The 18,545-nt window shown below is 48.9% G+C and overlaps 1 protein-coding gene and 1 long non-coding RNA gene across 4 annotated transcripts in view; one reads left to right on the forward strand and one right to left on the reverse strand.

Moving 5' to 3' along the window:
• LOC134932516 (uncharacterized) overlaps window positions 1–8,953 on the reverse strand; it is an 86,729-nt gene extending 77,776 nt beyond the window's left edge. For both annotated transcript variants that reach the window (XR_010179377.1, XR_010179376.1), the window contains exons 1-2: window positions 8,651–8,953; window positions 7,586–7,738 (exon numbers count right to left, since the gene is read on the reverse strand). This is a non-coding gene — a long non-coding RNA (uncharacterized LOC134932516). The remainder of the gene's footprint in view (window positions 1–7,585; window positions 7,739–8,650) is intronic.
• A 294-nt stretch (window positions 8,954–9,247) lies between these two features.
• LHFPL3 (LHFPL tetraspan subfamily member 3) overlaps window positions 9,248–18,545 on the forward strand; it is a 299,565-nt gene continuing 290,267 nt past the window's right edge. For both annotated transcript variants that reach the window (XM_063927015.1, XM_063927016.1), the window contains exon 1: window positions 9,248–9,671. In XM_063927015.1, the coding sequence (XP_063783085.1) occupies window positions 9,248–9,671 (424 nt within the window). The remainder of the gene's footprint in view (window positions 9,672–18,545) is intronic.

Consider the following 18,545-nt stretch of genomic DNA (forward strand, 5'->3'; position numbering starts at 1 on the left):
TGTTTGAACCCGACCAAGTAGCAGCTCGGCAAAGTTGTAAAGCCGAGACCACTCGGGCAGCGCCCAAGAAGAGCCCACCTTCCTTGTGGAATGGGCTTTTACTGATTTAGGATGCGGCAATCCTGCCGCAGAATGAGCTTGCTGAATCGTGTTACAGATCCAGCGCGCAATAGTTTGCTTTGAAGCAGGAGCACCCAGCTTGTTGGGCGCATGCAGGATAAACAGCGAGTCAGTCTTCCTGACTCCAGCCGTCCTGGCTACATAGATTTTCAAAGCCCTGACTACATCTAGTAACTTGGAGTCCTCCAAGTCCCAAGTAGCCGCAGGCACCACAATAGGTTGGTTCAAATGAAACGCTGATACCACCTTAGGGAGAAATTGGGGACGAGTCCTCAATTCTGCCCTGTCCATATGGAAGATCAGATAAGGGCTTTTACACGACAAAGCCGCCAATTCTGACACAAGCCTAGCCGAAGCTAAGGCCAATAGCATGAACACTTTCCACGTGAGATATTTTAGTTCCACGGTCTTAAGTGGCTCAAATCAGTGGGATTTCAGGAAATCCAACACAACGTTAAGATCCCAAGGTGCCACTGGAGGCACAAAAGGGGGCTGAATATGCAGCACTCCCTTAACAAACGTCTGAACTTCAGGTAGTGAAGCCAGTTCTTTTTGAAAGAAAATAGATAGGGCCGAAATCTGGACCTTTATGGATCCTAATTTTAGGCCCATAGTCACTCCTGACTGTAGGAAGTGCAGGAATCGACCCAGCTGGAATTCCTCTGTAGGGGCCTTCCTGGCCTCACACCAAGCAACATATTTTCGCCATATACGGTGATAATGTTGTGCTGTCACATCTTTCCTAGCCTTTATCAGCGTAGGAATCACTTCATCTGGAATGCCCTTTTCCGTTAGGATCCGGCGTTCAACCGCCATGCCGTCAAACGCAGCCGCGGTAAGTCTTGGAACAGACAGGGCCCCTGCTGTAACAGGTCCTGTCTGAGAGGCAGAGGCCATGGTTCCTCTGAGATCATTTCTTGTAGTTCTGGGTACCAAGTTCTTCTTGGCCAATCCGGAACGATGAGTATAGTTCTTACTCCTCTCTTTCTTACAATCCTCAGTACCTTGGGTATGAGAGGAAGAGGGAACACATAAACCGACTGGTACACCCACGGTGTCACTAGTGCGTCCACAGCTATCGCCTGAGGGTCTCTTGACCTGGCGCAATAATTTTTTAGCTTTTTGTTGAGGCGTGACGCCATCATGTCCACCTGTAGCCGTTCCCAACGGTTTACAATCTGCGTGAAGACTTCTGGATGAAGTCCCCACTCTCTCGGGTGGAGGTCGTGCCTGCTGAGGAAGTCTGCTTCCCAGTTGTCCACTCCCGGAATGAACACTGCTGACAGTGCTAGCACATGATTTTCCGCCCATCTGAGAATCCTTGTGGCTTCTGCCATCGCCATCCTGCTTCTTGTGCCGCCCTGGCGGTTTACATGGGCGACCGCCGTGATGTTGTCTGATTGAATCAGCACTGGTTGGTTTTGAAGCAGGGGCTCTGCTTGACTCAGGGCGTTGTAAATGGCCCTCAGTTCCAGTATATTTATGTGTAGTGAAGTCTCCTGACTTGACCACTGTCCCTGGAAGTTCCTTCCCTGAGTGACTGTCCCCCATCCTCGGAGGCTTGCGTCCGTGGTCACCAGGATCCAGCCCTGTATGCCGAATCTGCGGCCCTCGAGAAGATGAGCACTCTGCAGCCACCACAGCAGAGACACCCTGGCCCTTGGGGACAGGGTGATCAACCGATGCATCTGAAGATGCGATCCGGACCATTTGTCTAACAGATCCCACTGAAAGATCCTTGCATGGAACCTGCCGAAGGGAATTGCTTCGTAAGAAGCCACCATCTTTCCCAGGACTCGCGTGCAGTGATGCACCGACACCTGTTTTGGTTTCAGGAGGTCCCTGACCAGCGATGACAATTCCTCGGCCTTCTCCACCGGGAGAAACACCTTCTTCTGTTCTGTGTCCAGAATCATGTCCAGGAAGAGCAGACGCGTCGCAGGAATCAGCTGCGACTTTGGGATATTCAGAATCCAGCCGTGCTGTTGCAACACTTCCCGAGAAAGTGCTACGCTGACTAACAACTGCTCTCTGGACCTCGCCTTTATAAGGAGATCGTCCAAGTACGGGATAATTATAACTCCCTTCATCCGAAGGAGTATCATCATTTCGGCCATTACCTTGGTAAATACCCTCTGTGCCGTGGACAGATCAAACGGCAACGTCTGAAATTGGTAATGACAGTCCTGTACCACAAACCTGAGGTACTCCTGGTGAGGTGGGTAAATGGGGACATGCAGATAAGCATCCTTGATGTCCAACGACACCATAAAATCCCCCTCTTCCAGGCTTGCAATAACCGCCCTGAGCGATTCCATTTTGAACTTGAACTTCCTTACATAAGTGTTCAAGGATTTTAAATTTAGAATGGGTCTCACCGAACCGTCCGGTTTCGGTACCACAAACATTGTGGAATAGTAACCCCGTCCCTGTTGAAGGAGGGGAACCTTGATAATCACCTGCTGAAGGTACAGCTTGTGAATAGCCGCCAGCACTACCTCCCTTTCCCTGGGAGCCGCTGGCAATGCTGATTTGAGGTAACGGCGAGGGGGAGTCGCCTCGAACTCCAGCTTGTATCCCTGAGATACCACTTGTAGAACCCAGAGATCCACCTGTGAGCGAACCCACTGGTCACTGAAGTTCCGGAGACGCGCCCCCACCGCACCCCGGCTCCACCTGTGGAGCCCCAGCGTCATGCGGTGGACTTAGTGGAAGAAGGGGAGGATTTTTGTTCCTGGGAACTGGCTGTCTGGTGCAGCTTTTTTCCTCTACCCCTGCCTCTGGGCAGAAAGGATGCGCCTCTGACTCGCTTGCCTTTCTGAGGCCGAAAGGACTGTACTTGATAATACGGTGCTTTCTTAGGCTGTGAGGGAACCTGAGGTAAAAAAGTCGACTTCCCAGCTGTTGCTGTGGATACGAGGTCCGAGAGACCATCCCCAAACAATTCCTCACCCTTATAAGGCAAAACCTCCATGTGCCTTTTAGAGTCAGCATCACCTGTCCACTGCCGAGTCCATAATACTCTCCTGGCAGAAATGGACATTGCATTAATTCTAGATGCCAGCCGGCAAATGTCCCTCTCTGCATCCCTCATATACAAGACGACGTCCTTTATATGCTCTATGGTTAGCAATATAGCATCCCTGTCGAGCGAATCAATGTTGTCTGACAGGGTATCAGACCATGCTGCTGCAGCACTACACATCCATGCTGAGGCAATAGCAGGTCTCAGTATAGTACCTGAGTGTGTATAAACAGACTTCAGGATAGCCTCCTGCTTCCTATCTGCAGGCTCCTTTAGGACGGCCGTATCCTGAGACGGCAGTGCCACCCTTTTAGATAATCGTGTGAGCGCCTTGTCCACCCTAGGGGATGTCTCCCAGCGTAAGCTATCCGTTGGCGGGAAAGGGTACGCCATCAGTAACCTCTTAGAAACCACTAGTTTCTTATCAGGGGAACACCACGCTTCCTCACACAATTCATTTAATTCATCAGATGGGGGAAAAGTCACTGGCTGCTTTTTCTCCCCAAACATAATACCCTTTTTAGTGGTAACTGGGTTAATGTCAGAAATGTGCAACACATTTTTCATTGCAGTAATCATGCATCGGATGGCCCTTGTGGACTGTACATTTGTCTCATCCTCGTCTACACTGGAGTCAGACTCCGTGTCGACATCTGTGTCTGCCATCTGAGCTAGCGGGCGTTTTTGAGCCCCTGATGGTCTCTGAGACGCCTGGGCAGGCGCGGGCTGAGATGCCGGCTGTCCCAAGGCTGTTACGTCATCGAACCTTTTCTGTAAAGAGTTGACACTGTCGGTTAATACCTTCCACATATCCATCCACTCTGGTGTCGGCCCCGTAGGGGGCGACATCACACTTATCGGCTCCTGCTCCGCCTCCACGTAGCCCTCCTCATCAAACATGTCGACACAGCCGTACCGACACACCGCACACACACAGGGAATGCTCTGACTGAGGACAGGACCCCACAAAGTCCTTTGGGGAGACAGAGAGAGTATGCCAGCACACACCACAGCGCTATATAACACAGGGATTTCCACTATACTGTGATTTTTCGCAATAGCTGCTAATACACAAATTGCGCCTAAATTTATGTGCCCCCCCTCTCTTTTTTACCCTTGTCGTACTGGATACTGCAGGGTCGCCTGCCTGGGGAGCGTCCTTCCAGCGGAGCTGTGAAGAGAAAATGGCGCTGGCTGTGCTGAGGAAGATAGCCCCGCCCCCTCAGCGGCGGGCTTCTCCCGCTTTTTATAATGTTAATGGCGGGGTTTTTTGCACATATACAGTGTTATACACTGTATTATGGCCCTCATTCCGAGTTGTTCGCTCGTTCTTTTTCATCGCATCGCAGTGAAAATCCGCTTAGTACGCATGCGCAAAGTTCGCACTGCGACTGCGCCAAGTAACTTTACTATGAAGAAAGTATTTTTACTCACGGCTTTTTCTTCGCTCCGGCGATCGTAATGTGATTGACAGGAAATGGGTGTTACTGGGCGGAAACACAGCGTTTCAGGGGCGTGTGGCTGAAAACGCTACCGTTTCCGGAAAAAACGCAGGAGTGGCCGGAGAAACGGTGGGAGTGCCTGGGCGAACGCTGGGTGTGTTTGTGACGTCAACCAGGAACGACAAGCACTGAACTGATCGCACAGGCAGAGTAAGTCTGGAGCTACTCTGAAACTGCTAAGTAGTTAGTAATCGCAATATTGCGAATACATCGGTCGCAATTTTAAGAAGCTAAGATTCACTCCCAGTAGGCGGCGGCTTAGCGTGTGTAACTCTGCTAAATTCGCCTTGCGACCGATCAACTCGGAATGAGGGCCTATGTGCTAATTTATGCCAAAAGGTAAACTAATTGCTGCCCAGGGCGCCCCCAGCGCCCTGCACCCAACAGTGACCGGAGTGTGTGGTGTGCTATGGGAGCAATGGCGCATAGCTGCAGTGCTGTGCGCTACCTTAATGAAGACAGGAGTCTTCAGCCGCCGTTTTTCATCTTTATCTTCCGTCTTCTGGCTCTGCAAGGGGGACGGCGGCGCGGCTTCGGGAACGGACGATCGAGGTCGGGCCCTGTGTTCGATCCCTCTGGAGCTAATGGTGTCCAGTAGCCTTAGAAGCACAAGCTAGCTGCAAGCAGGTAGGTTTGCTTCTCTCCCCTCAGTCCCTCGTAGCAGTGAGTCTGTTGCCAGCAGATCTCACTGAAAATAAAAAACCTAACAAATACTTTCTTTTCTAGTGAACTCAGGAGAGCCCACTAGGTGCATCCAGCTCTGGCCGGGCACAGATTCTAACTGAGGTCTGGAGGAGGGGCATAGAGGGAGGAGCCAGTGCACACCAGATATAGTACCTAATCTTTCTTTTAAGAGTGCCCAGTCTCCTGCGGAGCCCGTCTATTCCCCATGGTCCTTACGGAGTACCCAGCATCCACTAGGACGTCAGAGAAACACCAGTTGCACTCAGTTCACTGCTAATGGCCGCAGAGGACATCCATCTGTACCTGACACAAATTTGTTTTATTCTCCTATCATCAACAGCTGTTGTGTACATTTTCCGGCCTGTTCCTTCTTTGTTTTGTATAGATTGTATTTTAATTATTATTATCCTTTATTTATATGGCACCACAAGGGATCCGCAGCGCCCATTACACAGTACATAATAAAATGAGCAAACAAGAAAACCGCACTTACAGTACATGACAAAATAGGACAGGTATAGAAAACCCGGGGTTAGGTGCCATCAAAGGGAGTATGGAGTATAAGATAGTGTAAGTAAGAAAAGGAAAGGCACATGAGGAAAGAAGTCCCTGCTCTTGCGAGCTTACAATCTAAAAGGTGAGGGGCTAACAGACCAGAGTGACACAGACGGGGTAGACAGTGAGCATAGACAAGAGGGTTAGGAGGAGAGTTGACTGGGTTTGGTGAAGAAGTGGGTCTTGAGAGCCCATTTGAAGTTTTGTAGAGAGGTGGCGAGTCGGATGGGGAGAGGTAGAGCATTCCAAAGATAGGGAGCAGCACGTGCAAAATCTTGTAGGTAGGAGTGGGAGAAGGTAATTAGTTGGCAGGAGAGATGGGGTGCATTAGCAGAGCGAAGAGGATGGGTGGGAATGTAAAGAGAGATAAGGTCAGAGATGTAAGAGGGAGAATAGTGGGTGAGGGCTTTGTAGGTGAGTGTGAGAAGCTTGAATTGGATTCTGAATGGGAAGGGTAGCCAGTGAAGGTCCTGCAAGAGAGGGGATGTGGATGTAGTACGTTTGGTGAGGAAGATGAGACGGGCAGCAGCATTGAGGATAGATTGAAGTGGAGAGAGGCATTTTTTAGGGAGGCCAGATAGGAGGAGATTGCAGTAGTCTAATCTGGAGATGAATGTGGGTTTTAGTAGCATCCTGGGTGAGAAAGGGCCTGATCCTGGAGATGTTATTGAGGTGGAAATGACAGGTTTTTGAGAGGTACTGAATGTGTGGTTTGAAGGAGAGGGAGGAGTCAAGGATTACTAATAGCGTAAACAAAACTTTTGTAGTTCCCACCAACTTCTCTCGCGACAGCTGCATATGAAAGACCATTTTCACATAACATCAGAATCCTGGATCTCTTCCTGGGTGACCAGTCACCACTTTGCCTGGACGACATTGTTATATTTATTTTTTACACAGTCAATAGCACTAAACAATAGTCACAAACATCCAACCGTAATTGCACTTCAGTAACCAACTTTGGGGGTAATTTAGAGTTGATCTTAGCAGCAAATTTGTTAGCAGATGGGCAAAACCATGTGCACTGCAGGTGGGGCAGATATAACATTTGCAGAGAGAGTAAAGGTGGGTACACACTAATAGATATATCTGCAGATCAATTGATCTGCAGATATATCTATGGACGGATCGGGCAGTGCATACACACTGACCGATCCGTCGGGGACTGACGTCATGAACTGGGCGGGCGTGTACACATGCCCGCCCAGTTCAGCTGTCAATCACCGCCGGCCGCCGCAGCATGTGTATGGGCGGTTGGCTGACCGCCCCGTACACACACAGCGACGCGCCAATATATCGGTAGATATATTGGCCGTCGGCTGTGCTGCGGGGCCGACGTGATACGTCTGTGAACGACGGAGTTCACAGACGTATCGGCCGTACACACTGGCCAACGGTCCCGCGATATATCGGCCGTTAAAGAGAACGGCCGATATATCGGCCAGTGTGTACGGGACTTTAGATTCAGGTGGGTTATTTTGTTTCTGTGAAGGGTAAATACTGGGTGCTTTTTTACACTGCAATTTAGATTTCAGGTTGAACACACACCACCCAAATCTCTCTGCACATGTTATATCTGCCCCCCCCCCCCCCCAGTGCACATGGTTTTGCCCATATGCTAACAGATATGCTGCTGCGATCAGGTCTGAATTAGGCCCTTTATTCTGCAAAATGAAACAACCAAACTGACCTATCCCACCTTTGAACATGACCGTGCACCTGCTCATAAACGACAGCTGATTGGTCCTCAGAACGACGATTCCGATTGGCTGGTAGTGGCTGTTACTACAATCCACTTCTTGAATCTCACGCATCTGTGCTTCTTTTGTCTAACTGAAAGTAGCATAACTTCCTAGGAAATGCAAATATTTGACCTCTATTTATTGTGTTGAATTCAGCATTAAATTTCCTTTCATTTGATACATGAATCACTACACTGCGTGAAGTGAAACAGTACTTAGGGGTCTATTCATGCAGCAGTGAAAAGCCCTGTTTTGCATTAAACAGGGCTTTTCTCTGCTTACCGCAATTCACAGAGCCGGTTACCGTGGAGAAGTCTCTGACTTCTCCAGCAGTACCCCCGCTCTGTGCCTGAATCACATCACCATACCTTTGTATGGCGAGTGCAATTCATGAAGGTGCGGAAAGCTCTGCTTTCCGCTTCTCCATGGAGTTCAGGTTCGCCATCTGAGGACGGCGTAACCTGAACTGCAGTGCGGAGACGTCAGGGAAGCTCAATGCTTCCCTGAACGCTACTCGGCACCTCGTGCTGGCTCCGCCCCCCGACCTCCCAGCAACCACTGCGGCCTGCCGGGAGGTCATCAAGCTGCGCATGCGCAAAGGGACCCGCCGCTGGACTCCGCGCATCGCAGGGAGGGACCGCTGGAGAAGACCTCACCGCAGGAGCCCGACACCGCAGCGCATCGTCGGAAGGGTGAGTATATATGAATTGCTACTTATCACAGCTATACATCGCATCGAAGAGATACGATGTATAGTGATAAGTAGCAATTATGTTTTCGTTTTCTATATGAATAGACCCCTTAGAAGCATTCAAAGTAGAAAAACAAATTTGAAAGTGTCCGCAATGTCGGCCACCACTGACGCGGTGTGTGTGTTTAAATAACTGTTAACTTTGTGTGTGACATGACATTGAAAAATTGTCATCACACCTGTATGGCTACTAGAATAATGGTGTTAAACCAGAGAAACGTTCATTGAGAAACCCCCAATACAACAACCATTGATGTAATAAAGAACGTACTGGAGTATTCTGATACCGCATGTTCATATATAATGAAAGCACTGAGATTTGTACTCTCTCTCTGATGCTGCGCGCCCGGGTGCGTGTCTTACACCTGCCCGCAGCCCGCGCTGGCACTGCAGACTGCCTCAGCACCACGGACTATATTTAGAGCGCGCGCCGCTTCTCTCCTCACACTTCCCGCGCCAAACCGTCACCAGCACGTGCCCTGGATGTGCTCACACGGTGTACCGAAAAGGGGGGGATGTTGTCATGAGCACAGCGCACTTGGTATCCTCCCGTCATCTCTGCTGAGACACCCAGCATACGCTCTCCTCGCGCTCGACGCTCCCCTCCCAACTCACCATGGTAGCGCCTGCTTCTGACACATTAGGATGCGTATCTGCAGTAGGTAGGTCGCAGTGACCGTTAACGGCGGGCGAGGAGAGCTCGGAGGACGGGCCCGGTGTGTGCGGGGACCTCAATGACGCTTTGTGGCTTAGGGAGGTGTCAGTGTCCCTCAATGCAGCCGCTGGTGCTGATGTTGCTGTGATTTGTCTACCTAGTAGTCGCTGCTGCTTCCCCCATTCCGCGGCGTCCCCTGTCCAGGGTGCTGGGATGACGGACCCTGCCTTAGAGATGTTATCCCCTGAGGAGGCGGCCAAGATCTACCATGCCAATTACATCCGCAACTCGCGGGCCATCGGGGTACTGTGGGCGATTTTCACCATCTGCTTCGCCATCGTCAACATCGTTTGCTTCATCCAACCTTACTGGATAGGAGACGGGGTGGACACTCCCCAGGCCGGCTATTTTGGACTCTTTCACTATTGCATTGGTAGCGGCTTCTCCAAAGAGCTTACCTGTACCGGCAGTGTCACCGATTTCTCCTCCATCCCTTCGGGAGCCTTCAAAGCCGCCTCCTTTTTCATCGGCCTGTCCATGACGCTTATCATTGCATGCATCGTGTCCTTCGTCCTCTTCTTCTTCTGCAACACGGCCACCGTGTATAAGATCTGCGCCTGGATGCAGCTTTCCTCCGGTGAGTTGGTCCTGTCTGCGAGCCATTGTCGTTATTATTGGTACATCAGCGGTGCCAGCTCCTGCACTGCACGCAAGGAGGAAGGCTGTCAGTAAGATAATGCTGCTGACTGTTTACTTCCCAGGAGGTTGTGCAGCAGCTGTGCTCTATGGTGTTGAACTTATGGGTCAGTTGTTCTGAACTTCATAAGTTATGTTTACAATGGAAGCCATGCTAAAGGGCTGCTGTTTTCTATATAATCTCACAGCCTACTCGCATCTCTGTATTTACTGTCATTTTGCTTTTGCTCACTCGTTACACATCTGTTCTGCAGGTTGGATGTTTCTTTTTAATGTAATTTCACGAATATAGTATCACTTCCACTAAAAGGCGGGCAGCAGTTGATTTACGATGGTCATAATCCCGACAGCCATTGACCGACTGCCAAAATACGTACATGTTCAAAATTCCGACATAGAATATCGGCATTTAAAATGGCGACATGCGTTTTTAAGGAATTTTTGCCCAAAAAAACAGACTTGTCCATGCTTTACCGTCCCAGTGGACCTGGAGGGGGAACGTAATAGTGTGCTGAGCGCCGTGAGGCACCGTACCCGAACCATGGCATGCGCACGTGGTATACTTAGATGGTGTACATGTTGACCTATGTCAGAGACACTGAAAAACTCATGTTAGAATTTTGACATGTCGGCATTTCAAATGACTGTATTCTGACTGTCGGCATTTGGAACATGTCTGCATAATGAATGTCGGTATTTTGACTGTAGGTCAATGGCGGTCGGCATTATGGCTGTCTGTATTATGTCCGTCAGTAAATCATACTGAGCCCCTAAAAGGCAGCCCACCGCTTCCTTTACATTCCGTTATAAAATAAATTAGCATAACATATACAGTAAGAGGCATTTATTATTTAATAATTGGGTCTGAGATCTCATAATTATAATCGCTTATCGCTGCTATTTGTGGCATAAGTAAATCTAGTTCGCTCAAATGTTTTAAAATACATCTCCTGTGACATTCTCAATCACTTCTCTACTGCTCCAGTAGCTGTGTATAGTACTGCGCATGTGTGGTCTGCACTATGGGGTGGGATTGGTAGTTTTTGTGAAATGATGCCCATACACTACAAAATGTTAATGCAGTCTTCAGATGCATTGCATTCCAGAGGTTTTTAAATTAATTCAGCGAAAAAGCAGTCCCTGTAGAAACCTATGGGTGATGCTTTTGTGAGCAAACAGCTAGACTGCAGCTGATATCTTTGGTTACATACATTTGAGGGATATATATTTTCTCTTACGTCCTAGAGGATGCTGGGGACTCCAAAAGGACCATGGGGTATAGATGGGATCCGCAGGAGCTTGGGCACACTATAAAGACTTAAACTGGGTGTGAACTGGCTCCTCCCTCTATGCCCCTCCTCCAGACCTCAGTTAGACTTTGTGCCCAGGACTGACTGGACACACACTAGGGGAGCTCTACAGAGTTTCTCTGGAAAGACTCTTGTTAGGTTTTTTATTTTCAGGGAGACCTGCTGGCTACAGGCTCCCTGCATCGTGGGACTGAGGGGAGAGAAGTAGGACCTACTTCTTCTTAGTTAAGAGCTCTGCTTCTTAGGCTACTGGACCCCATTAGCTCCAGAGGGTTCAAACACTTGGTTCGCCTAGCTGCTTTTTCCCGGAGCCGCGCCGTCACCCCCCTCACAGAAGCCAGAGGCTATATATGTGATAATTACCCCTGCCAGAATCCATAAAAAAGCGGGAGAATAGTCCGCAAAAAAGGGGCGGAGCTATCTCCTTCAGCACACTGGCGCCATTTCTCCCTCACAGCTCCGCTGGAAGGAAGCTCCCTGGCTCTCCCCTGCAGTCTACACTACAGAAAAGGGTAAAAAAGAGAGGGGGGGCACTAAATTTATGCGCAGTATATATAACAGCAGCTATAGGGGACATAATTCAGTTAGTCCCTGCATTATATAGCGCTCTGGTGTGTGCTGGCATACTCTCACTCTGTCTCCCCAAAGGGCTTTTGTGGGTCCTGTCCTCTGTTAGAGCATTCCCTGTGTGTGTGCGGTGTGTCGGTACGGCTGTGTCGACATGTTTGATGAGGATAATGATGTTGAGGCGGAGCAGATGCATATAGAAGGGATGTCACCCCCTGCGGGGCAGACACCTGAGTGGACGGACTTATGGAAGGAATTGCGTGCACGCGTCGACTCCTTACACAAAAAATTTGACGACATGCCAAATGCGGGACAGCCGGCTTCTCAGCTCGTGCCTGTCCAGGTGTCTCAAAGGCCTTCGGGGGCTCTAAAACGCCCGCTGCCTCAGATGGCAGACGCGGATGTCGACACGGATACTGACACCAGTGTCGACGACGATGAGTCTAGTCTAATGTCCACTAAGGCCATTCGTTGCATGATTGAAGCAATGAAAGAGGTGTTACAAATTTCTGATATAAACCCAGGTACCACTAAAAAGGGTATTATGTTTGGGGAGAAAAAACTAACCGTAGTCTTTCCCCCATCAGAAGAATTAAATGAAGTGTGTGAAGAAGCGTGGGCTTTCCCTGATAAAAGATTGGTAATCTCTAAGAAGTTACTAATGGCGTTCCCTTTCCCGCCAGAGGATAGGTCACGTTGGGAGACACCACCTAGGGTGGATAAAGCGCTCACACGTTTGTCTAAAAAGGTGGCGCTACCGTCTCCGGATACGGCCGCCCTCAAGGAACCTGCTGATAGAAAGCAGGAGGCTATCCTGAAGTCTGTATATACACACTCAGGCATTATACTTAGACCTGCTATTGCGTCAGCATGGATGTGCAGTGCTGCCGCTGCGTGGTCAGATTCCCTGTCAGAAAATATTGACACCCTAGACAGGGACACTATTCTGCTAACCATAGAGCATATAAAAGACTCAGTCTTATACATGAGAGATGCACAGAGGGAGATCTGCCGGCTGGCATCTAAAATAAGTGCACTGTCCATTTCTGCTAGGAGAGGCTTATGGACTCGCCAGTGGACATGGGATGCAGATTCAAAAAGGCACATGGAAGTTTTGCCTTATAAGGGTGAGGAGTTATTCGGGGATGGTCTCTCGGACCTAGTTTCCACAGCAACTGCTGGGAAGTCAGCATTTTTACCCCATGTTTCCTCACAGCCTAAAAAGGCGCCGTTTTATCAGGTACAGTCCTTTCGGACTCAGAAAAACAGGCGTGGAAAAGGCGGGTCCTTTCTGTCCAGAGGCAGAGGTAGGGGAAAAAGGCTGCAACAAACAGCAGGTTCCCAGGAGCAAAAGTCCTCCCCCGCTTCTTCCAAGTCCGCCGCATGACGGTGGGGCTCCACAGGCGGAGCCAGGTACAGTGGGGGGCCGCCTCAAAAATTTCAGCGATCAGTGGGCTCGCTCACAGGTGGATCCTGCAAATAGTATCTCAAGGGTACAAACTGGAATTCGAGGCGTCTCCACCCAACCGGTTCCTAAAATCTGCCTTGCCGACAACTCCCTCAGGCAGGGAGGCTGTGCTAGAGGCAATTCACAAGCTGTATTCCCAGCAGGTGATAGTCAAGGTGCCCCTACTTCAACAAGGACGGGGTTACTATTCCACACTGTTTGTGGTACCGAAACCGGACGGTTCGGTGAGACCCATTTTAAATTTGAAATCCTTGAACACATACATAAAAAAATTCAAGTTCAAGATGGAATCGCTCAGGGCGGTTATTGCAAGCCTGGACGAGGAGGATTACATGGTATCCCTGGACATCAAGGATGCTTACCTGCATGTCCCCATTTACTATCCTCACCAGGAGTACCTCAGATTTGTGGTACAGGATTGCCATTACCAATTCCAGACGCTGCCGTTTGGACTCTCCACGGCACCGAGGGTGTTTACCAAAGTAATGGCGGAAATGATGATACTCCTTCGAAGAAAGGGAGTTTTAATTATCCCGTACTTGGACGATCTCCTAATAAAGGCGAGGTCCAAGGAGCAGTTGTTGGTGGGAGTAGCACTATCTCAGGAGGTGCTACACCAGCACGGTTGGATTCTGAATATTCCAAAATCACAGCTGGTTCCGACGACACGTCTACTGTTCCTGGGTATGATCCTGGACACAGTCCAGAAAAAAGTGTTTCTCCCGGAGGAGAAAGCCAAGGAGCTGTCATCTCTAGTCGGAGACCTCCTGAAACCGAAACAGGTATCGGTGCATCACTGCACGCGGGTCCTGGGAAAGATGGTGGCTTCTTACGAAGCAATTCCTTTCGGCAGGTTCCATGCCAGACTCTTTCAGTGGGACCTGTTGGACCAGTGGTCCGGATCGCATCTTCAGATGCATCGCCTGATAACCCTGTCTCCAAGAACCAGGGTGTCTCTGCTGTGGTGGCTGCAGAGTGCCCATCTTCTAGAGGGCCGCAGATTCGGCATACAGGACTGGGTCCTGGTGACCACGGATGCCAGCCTTCGGGGCTGGGGGGCAGTCACACAGGGAAGAAACTTCCAAGGACTATGGTCGAGTCAGGAGACTTCCCTACACATAAATATTCTGGAACTAAGGGCCATTTACAACGCCCTAAGTCAGGCAAGACCTCTGCTTCAAAACCAGCCGGTACTGATCCAGTCAGACAACATCACGGCAGTCGCCCATGTAAATCGACAGGGCGGCACCAGAAGCAGGATGGCAATGGCAGAAGCCACAAGGATTCTCCGATGGGCGGAAAATCACGTACTAGCACTGTCGGCAGTGTTCATTCCGGGAGTGGACAACCGGGAAGCAGATTTTCTCAGCAGGCACGACCTCCACCCGGGAGAGTGGGGACTTCATCCAGAAGTCTTCACGCTGATTGTAAATCGATGGGAACGTCCACAAGTGGACATGATGGCGTCCCGCCTAAACAAAAAACTAGAGAGATATTGCGCCAGGTCAAGGGACCCTCAGGCGATAGCTGTGGACGCTCTGGTGACACCGTGGGTGTACCAGTCAGTTTATGTGTTCCCTCCTCTGCCTCTCATACCAAGGGTACTGAGAATAATAAGAAAACGAGGAGTAAGAACAATACTCGTGGTTCCGGATTGGCCAAGACTAGCGTGGTACCCGGAACTTCAAGAGATGATCTCAGAGGACCCATGGCCTCTGCCGCTCAGACAGGACCTGCTGCAGCAGGGGCCCTGTCTGTTCCAAGACTTACCGCGGCTGCGTTTGACGGCATGGCGGTTGAACGCCGTATCCTGAAGGAAAAGGGCATTCCGGAGGAAGTCATTCCTACGCTGATTAAAGCCAGGAAAGATGTGACTGTACAGCATTATCACCGCATATGGCGGAAATATGTTGCTTGGTGTGAGGCCAAAAAGGCCCCAACAGAGGAATTTCAACTAGGTCGATTTCTGCATTTCCTACAAGCAGGAGTGACTATGGGCCTGAAATTAGGCTCCATTAAGGTACAGATCTCGGCTCTGTCGATTTTCTTCCAGAAAGAACTGGCTTCATTGCCTGAAGTTCAGACGTTTGTGAAGGGAGTGCTGCATATTCAGCCCCCGTTTGTGCCTCCAGTGGCACCTTGGGATCTCAACGTGGTGTTGAGTTTCTTAAAATCACATTGGTTTGAGCTACTTAAAACCGTGGATCTAAAATATCTCACGTGGAAAGTGGTCATGTTATTGGCCTTGGCTTCGGCCAGGCGTGTGTCAGAATTGGTGGCTTTGTCATGTAAAAGCCCTTATCTGATTTTCCATATGGATAGGGCAGAATTGAGGACTCGTCCTCAGTTTCTCCCTAAGGTGGTATCAGCTTTTCATTTGAACCAACCTATTGTGGTGCCTGCGGCTACTAGGGACTTGGAGGATTCCAAGTTGCTGGACGTAGTCAGGGCCTTGAAAATTTATGTTTCCAGGACGGCTGGAGTCAGGAAAACTGACTCGCTATTTATCCTGTATGCACCCAACAAGCTGGGTGCTCCTGCTTCTAAGCAGACTATTGCTCGCTGGATTTGTAGCACAATTCAGCAGGCGCATTCTGCGGCTGGACTGCCGCATCCTAAATCAGTAAAAGCCCATTCCACAAGGAAGGTGGGCTCATCTTGGGCGGCTGCCCGAGGGGTCTCGGCTTTACAACTTTGCCGAGCTGCTACTTGGTCAGGGGCAAACACGTTTGCAAAATTCTACAGATTTGATACCCTGGCTGAGGAGGACCTTGAGTTCTCTCATTCGGTGCTGCAGAGTCATCCGCACTCTCCCGCCCGTTTGGGAGCTTTGGTATAATCCCCATGGTCCTTTCGGAGTTCCCAGCATCCACTAGGACGTCAGAGAAAATAAGATTTTACTCACCGGTAAATCTATTTCTCGTAGTCCGTAGTGGATGCTGGGCGCCCGTCCCAAGTGCGGATTGTCTGCAATACTTGTACATAGTTACTGTTAACTAAAGGGTTATTGTTGAGCCATCTGTTGAGAGGCTCAGTTGTTTTCATACTGTTAAACTGGGTATTGTATCACGAGTTATACAGTGTGATTGGTGTGGCTGGTAAGAGTCTTACCCGGGATTCAAAATCCTTCCTTATTATGTCAGCTCGTCCGGGCACAGTGTCCTAACTGAGGCTTGGAGGAGGGTCATAGTGGGAGGAGCCAGTGCACACCAGGTGACCTAAAAGCTTTCTTTAGTTGTGCCCAGTCTCCTGCGGAGCCGCTATTCCCCATGGTCCTTTCGGAGTTCCCAGCATCCACTACGGACTACGAGAAATAGATTTACAGGTGAGTAAAATCTTATTTTATATATATATATATATATATATATATATATATATATATATATATATATATATATATATATATATATACACAAAAGTGATAACTCCGGCACTCCACTGTAGTAGCTAAATGCAAAATACTTGCTCCTGTGCCTTCCCACAGGGGGATCACCCCGGAATAGTAGCAAACAAAAGAGGCGGCACTCGAAGTCAGCAAACAAACGTGAAGTATATTGTCACAAGAGCGTTGACGTTTCGGGGGTGTGCTCCCCTTCCTCAGAACAATTTAACAATGTGCAAAACCAACAATAAATACCCACTTACCCCATGGGCCTCCCCCACCGGCATGCGTCCCCAGTCACGATCTCCCGCACGCTCCGGTGTATCTTCCCAGTTTCCGGCGGCGGGGCGGAAGTGACGTCGTCCGGCCCGGCATGGTAGCCATGGCAACCTGTTGTCATGGCCCCTCGCCGGACTCTCGCGATGCCTCCTACTCCCTCCTGCCTGGTGGAATTGACACAACGCGGGCTCGGCGCGTAACCAGGGGAACACTGTGTAAATAACAATAGGAATACAAACAATTAATCAAACACATTAAATACTAAACGTGCGTATGTCAATTAGGCTGTTCTGACTAAACATATTTAAGAACAGGTATTGTGTATAAAACAATCATGTAAACACACAGCAATAATTCATGTTAAAAAGATCTTAAAAACCTGCTGTAATCATAAAGTGACTGGTGTGCAAAAAACATTCAACATGCCCGACCACTGAACAATGTCTAACCATATTATCAGCAACACCTCACAGCCAGTGAATGAGGACCAATGTATCATTCAGGCCCCTGGGGCACATAGTCTGTAACTTAAAAATCCAACGGGATTCAAGCTGTAAAAGCTTTTTCCCTCTATCTCCCCCTCTAATGGATTTAGGCACATGATCAATGATCCTGTGTCTCAACATTGCCATATTATGTTTAAATTCCAAAAAATGTCTGGCTACAGGTTGTTCTGCCACCCCCGTGTTAAGCACATTACGTATGGCTTGTCTGTGTTGTGCCATGCGAATTTTAAATTGGCACTCGGTCTTACCAACGTAATAAGTGCCACACGGGCACATAATTACGTTAATAACGTATTTAGTACTACACATTAGAGGCCATTTGATTGGAAATTTTTTACCCGAGAAAGGATGCGTGATCATATTCCCAGGTGACATATATGTGCACGTGGTGCATCCCAAGCACTTATAACACCCATTCTTTCTCGATAGAAAATGTGTGGCTGGTGTTTTCATATTTGAGATATCGGTTTTCACCACAATATCACGAATATTACGCCCTCTGGTGTAACTGGGCATAAGTTTCTTTTGGAATAGCTTCGGGAGGTCAGCGTCAGAAGACACAATGGGCCAGTATTTCTTGGCAGCTTTACTTGTTCTACCACTCGCAGAGTTAAATTAATTAACCCAAGTGACAGCAGTGTTAGCTAAACTGGACTGTTGCTTTATATTGGACTTAAGCAACCTGTTTCTATCCTGTGCTAAAGCTTTTTTTCTAGCATTCTGCAACAGCAGGGATGGATATCCCCGCTGGCTGAATTTCTCTTCCATCTCATCTAGCTGTTTGTCCCTCTCACCCTCGTCACTGTTCACCCTACACACTCTTAAAAACTGTGAGTAGGGTAAACCTTTCCGGGTGGGGACCGGGTGAAAACTGTCATGGCGTAAGAGTGTATTGCGGTCAGTAGGTTTGGAATAGAGTTTGGTTACGATCCGACCTGCTGCTAATCTAATGTGGATATCGAGGAAACAAATTTCCTCTCTGCTAGTAGTAAGGGTCAATTTAATCGGACTGGGTGAATTATTGTGCCCTTTCACAATAATTCCAAATTTGTCTTGACAAAGGTCAGAACCATGACCGAAACGTCGACATAAACTATTTGCTGCTGATGGTTTGAATAAACTTTTTTCTACTTGAAGACTGGTGAGTGCTCCCCTAATTTGGAATTGTATTGGAGTGGAAATTTTCTCCCTCATTGGATGTCACCCCAGCACTGTTTATATTCAAACGTGAGTGTGGACCCCCTATCTTTTATATATATATATATATATATATATATATATATATATATATATATATACATCC

This window comes from Pseudophryne corroboree, chromosome 6 (genome assembly GCF_028390025.1).
Source record: "Pseudophryne corroboree isolate aPseCor3 chromosome 6, aPseCor3.hap2, whole genome shotgun sequence".
In the NCBI taxonomy this organism is placed as follows: domain Eukaryota; kingdom Metazoa; phylum Chordata; class Amphibia; order Anura; family Myobatrachidae; genus Pseudophryne; species Pseudophryne corroboree.